At 41.0% G+C, this 4571-nt stretch overlaps 1 protein-coding gene across 1 annotated transcript; it reads right to left on the minus strand.

Annotated features, from left to right (window-relative positions):
• Positions 1 to 569: 569 nt before the first annotated feature.
• On the minus strand, positions 570 to 2014 carry LOC106650547 (uncharacterized protein C11orf70 homolog). The gene is made up of 6 exons (XM_014368661.1): positions 1920 to 2014; positions 1584 to 1665; positions 1425 to 1494; positions 1169 to 1341; positions 862 to 1034; positions 570 to 768 (listed from the first exon to the last, which is right to left on the minus strand). Exons 1-6 carry the CDS (start codon positions 2012 to 2014, stop codon positions 570 to 572), a joined length of 792 nt encoding a protein of 263 aa, XP_014224147.1.
• Positions 2015 to 4571: the final 2557 nt, after the last annotated feature.

Below are 4571 nucleotides of genomic sequence, written 5' to 3' on the forward strand. Positions count from 1 at the left end.
TATAGTAAATATATTCAATTTTCAAAATTGCTTGACTGTGTTTAATACACGTACGCGATGTAACGAACGCACGCACACGTGTGCGGAAAATGAAAGGAGAATTGGACAGATGGGAGCGTTTAATTTTCTTCACTTCATTACCACGTGAATTTGTTAATTGTTGTTTATTTTTCTTCTCACTCCAATTGTAATGACTGTATTGAAAATATATATCGGAAGTTAATATATGAACGCAATTGAGGAGTCGGTGCGAATAAAATGATCCACAACATTTTTTCATTACGAGATTCGTATATTTCGTCCAAAGCTGTCTTTTTCTAATTAAGCGCGTGGCACTTTTGAAATGACAAAAAAACCTCGGTCATAACGAGACTTTAAAATGACAAAAAAACTTTTGCGGAAAAATACTACAATAAATCCACTGGCATTCTGCTTTTCCCTCTCTCTGCATACAACCCAAATACAAGTTATCCTTTAAATCAGTCTTGGCAATTTTACCAAGAATATACAGATATATTCGTACGTATGAGGGTAGAAAAAAGAGAAAGAAAAGCTTCGTTTAACATCCATCACCAAGAATGAAAAGCACCAAACTGATGTAGAAGCGTCGTTATCTGTCGATTTGTGCCATCTATTAAGAGGAATCCAATATTTTGCCGTTGCTCCGGTTCGCTTGGAAAGAACGCCTCGCCTCGGGCATCTCGCGCTACGACTTGCAACACAGTCGTACCTATCGACAGTTCGTAATTTAGCTCTTTCTTGTGTACTCTGAGAAGGGCAGAAAAAATTTTCTTCTTTTGGAAAAATGATTCTTTTTTTCTCGTCGTGGTTCGTGAAAAAATATCGCGAGACATGCCATACCGTACGAGATCTTTGTAGATTATTTTTATCGTGTCTAAATATGGTTTCACCTCGTCCTCGTACTGGCAGAGCGCGCCGCCAAGAACCAATAATTGTAAAAGCCGAAAGATAAATTCTTCTCGTTCCTCGCTGCTGAATAAATTATATTCGCAGCTATCCTCGTCGAGTATCATCTATGAATATAAATACATCGACATAATAACGTGCTGCTTTTTTTCTCTCAATGTAATAAAAAAGAAAGGGAGAAAGAGAGAAAAAGAGAAAAAGAGAAAGGAAGAGAAAGAGAGACAATCAATGCTGCCCCTACCGATCTGAGCTTGTCGGATACGATGAAATTGTCGATCTCGAGGTCGCATTGTTTGCGGATATTTCCAGTCGCTCCGCAGATGCCGTTCTCAGGGTTTGTTAATTTATCGAAAAAGCTCATGTTGAATACAGTGCACGGCACCGGCGTGATCTCCACCGTGGCAGCTGCGATGCCTGTAAATATTACACGATTGATCAATATCATCAATTTGCATTTTACACATTTATTGTGGTCTTTTTCTTTCTCATCTTCATACCTTTATTGATCCATGCATCTCCCTCTTTCAGCAGCAAACTTGACACGACTTTATCATCCTTGAAAAATTGCTGCGAAAAAATCCGAATTTCGGAAAATGAAACATAGTGTGGTGAATACGCGCTGAGAAAATTGAGATGGGGGTAGAAAAATGTGTAACCTCGGCGATGTGATATTTGTTGTACGGTTGAAACGGCTCATTGAAACAGAAATCTTGTATGCTGATATTGCCCAGCAGTCCCCTGCGCAGTTGAGAGAGAAAATGTAATAGTAAGGCAGCGTCGAGGTCTCATTAAAAGTGCAGGCGCGCCGGAGCGTGCGTACACCGCAGTCCCGCCAAAGGTTATCAAATTTTCGCACGCACACACACATACATGCACGTCACACACGGGCGCACGTAGAAACAAACTAATACACGTAATTACGTTTATGTGCTGTAGATACGAGCAAATTTTTACTTAAAAAAAAAAAAAAAAAAAGAAAAAAACAGCCTCACCATTTCATGAAGTTACGCTGGGTATTTTTATTCTCGATACCCATGTAATGTCTCGGTGCGAGAGGCACAAACGTGTAGTCCGGATCGAGCTCCATTTTCAAAGGCGCTGCAGCCAGGTTTGTCGGCGTTGCCGCGGTAACCCCCATGTGCCGTAGGGTTACGCGTGTCGGTACCTATACAGCAGCAGTAGCTGTAGCTGTAGCAACTCGACCTACACGATCCCGAGCAAAGATTACACAACGCCAGCCGTATATGTATACACGCGCATATCTATGTATATGCTTTGATTTTACGGAGTAAACGCATTGCGACAGGGCCGTATTAGAATCTCGCTACGGCGCGCCTCGTTTGTGTGTGTGCGTTGGTGCACTTGTGTCAGTGCGTATGCCCAGGCAACTAATCCGGCGCTTTTTGACCTAGGCCATAAATTCGACGAGAACGAGCTCCGATGATCGCAGCTGAGGAAGAAATACGAGGAGCGGAGATTTCGATATAAATATTTATCGGGCGCACGAAGGCAGTTTTCTTTGATCGCGCCGAGCGATTGTTCAACGCAGTAGCTGCACTCGAAATTTTACAAGAAAAGAGAGAGGGAGAAACTTAAACAATTAAGTCGAGGAGTGCCGAGTGAAATACGCGCCTCGCGAACTGCAACTAATAATAAGTATAATTAAATTTTATCTGCCGCGCGCGACACTGCGCGAGTGCGAACTTGCGCGCATCGGAGGAAGGCGGCCCAAGCCATGGGGGTTAACAACCAAGCCCTTTCCTATTATATGACTTACTTTCGCGCCAACTACACTTATGCCTCTCTCTCTCTCTCTCTCTCTCTCTCTGTGTCTGCAGCTTGTACCACTGCTCTCTCCTGCATACAACTCGCGCCTCTGCGCTATATACCTTACATGCATACACCGTGCGACTTATTTTAAAGATTTATTACACACCAACAATTTTGCAAGTCGCGCGTGCGGCGCAATTTCCCCTGGCGTAAATTCAAGCCGAGAAGAGATGCGCGAGAGCAGCAGCACGTCACGCATTATATACCATCGAGACTTCGCGCGCGCGAGGCCAACTTTCTTAATTTTTTAACAAAAAGCACTTGGCCCTTTTTGATTCTCTGACGCAGCGGAGAAATGCAATTTTGATCGTAGCGCAGATTAGCTCGCTACGACAGTCACTTTTACTGGAAGAAATAATCCGAGGGCATATTTATACTGCAGGTGTAGCTAATCGAGCTATTAGCGATTATTGTCTCCCTTTCTCTGGCCCTGCTCTAGTCGAGGAAAAAAGGACCAGTGCGCGCAAAAAATGTATATGACCCCGAACGTCGTCGTCTTCGGGAAATCCTTGTGAAGTTCGTTAAAATTATCTGACTGCCTCGCAGCCGCTACTGACGTCAGGTGCGCGTAATCGTGCGGACTCTTGAAGATTTCAACGTCCCGACTCATTTTCTTCTTTTTCTTTTGTGATTGTTCCTTGGAAAATCGCTGCAGAGTAGCAAAGATCTCGGTCTGCCACGTTGTGCTTGCACGCGACCAGATGGATTGTGTGTTTCAACACTATTTATGGTGCTTAAGCCTTTCGCTGATGCCGGCAATTATAAATTATCTCCGATATTTTATGCATAAACATACCCGGGACTTTTTACATTTATTTTATTTCACGAGGGAAACTTTCTTGCGCACTTCTTGGGCACGACATAACGCGTAACAACGCGCGGGACGTGGAAAAAAACGAATCTTTCATTACTTTTTTAGAGTTTAATCTCCCTTGCCCATCCTTTCGAAGGTTTCACTGACGGGGAAAATTAAGTAACTTTTTGTCTTATACCCCGAAGCGTATTAAAAAGGAGAACAAATTTTTGCCATGCTTGTTTGAAGCTAAAAATATATAGGTTTTGCTGGGTAGTTTTTACATCTGATAATAAGTATTCAAAAAATTTCTTTAATCTGCGTGAGGAATAAAAAGAAAGTTTTCAGAAGATAAAAGGACCGAGTAGAGAAAAAAAAGATTCGATTGAATTGAATATATTACTCAATCATCCGTAGCCCAACCAAAAACTCAATCTACACTAATCCGGGAGCGTCGAAAAATCGATTTTTTTCTCCCAGTGTCTCCATAAAGCTTAAATCCTAAAATCTCCGTATACTAACCGTCCCTATTCATCAGTACACTAGTGAGAAAATGAGTTTGCCAATTCAAATTCGTTTCAGCTGACTAACTTTGAGTTCAAACAAAATCTCGACGTATACTTTTCACTTTATCGAGATTTTACATCGATAGGAATTTCAGCAATTTATTTAGTTTTATTTTTTAGTTATCTAATTCGATTGGCAAACGAATTGAGTGCAAATAAATCTTTCTCCTAGCTATCATTCAATCTAAACCAGAATGTTAAAAAATCTAGCACGCTCTATGGACTTTTAAAAACGTTCAATTATTTTTTCAACAAGCCTGCTTCCGTTGCAGCTATGCAATATTTTTTCAAAAATCCTTCTGATATTTTCATGAAAAAAAGCTAAATTAATAAGTGAAACTGTGTCAGTAAAATTCTGAAAGCAGAAAGTCTGAAGACTAAGTACGCTGAGTAAGTTTGAAATTTTAAAGTCATACTTATGCCTAATGATAAATTTAAAATCACAGATTTTCAAT

The sequence above is a fragment of the Trichogramma pretiosum genome, unplaced genomic scaffold, assembly GCF_000599845.2.
Source record: "Trichogramma pretiosum strain Unisexual culture from Peru unplaced genomic scaffold, Tpre_2.0 scaffold45, whole genome shotgun sequence".
NCBI lineage: Eukaryota > Metazoa > Arthropoda > Insecta > Hymenoptera > Trichogrammatidae > Trichogramma > Trichogramma pretiosum.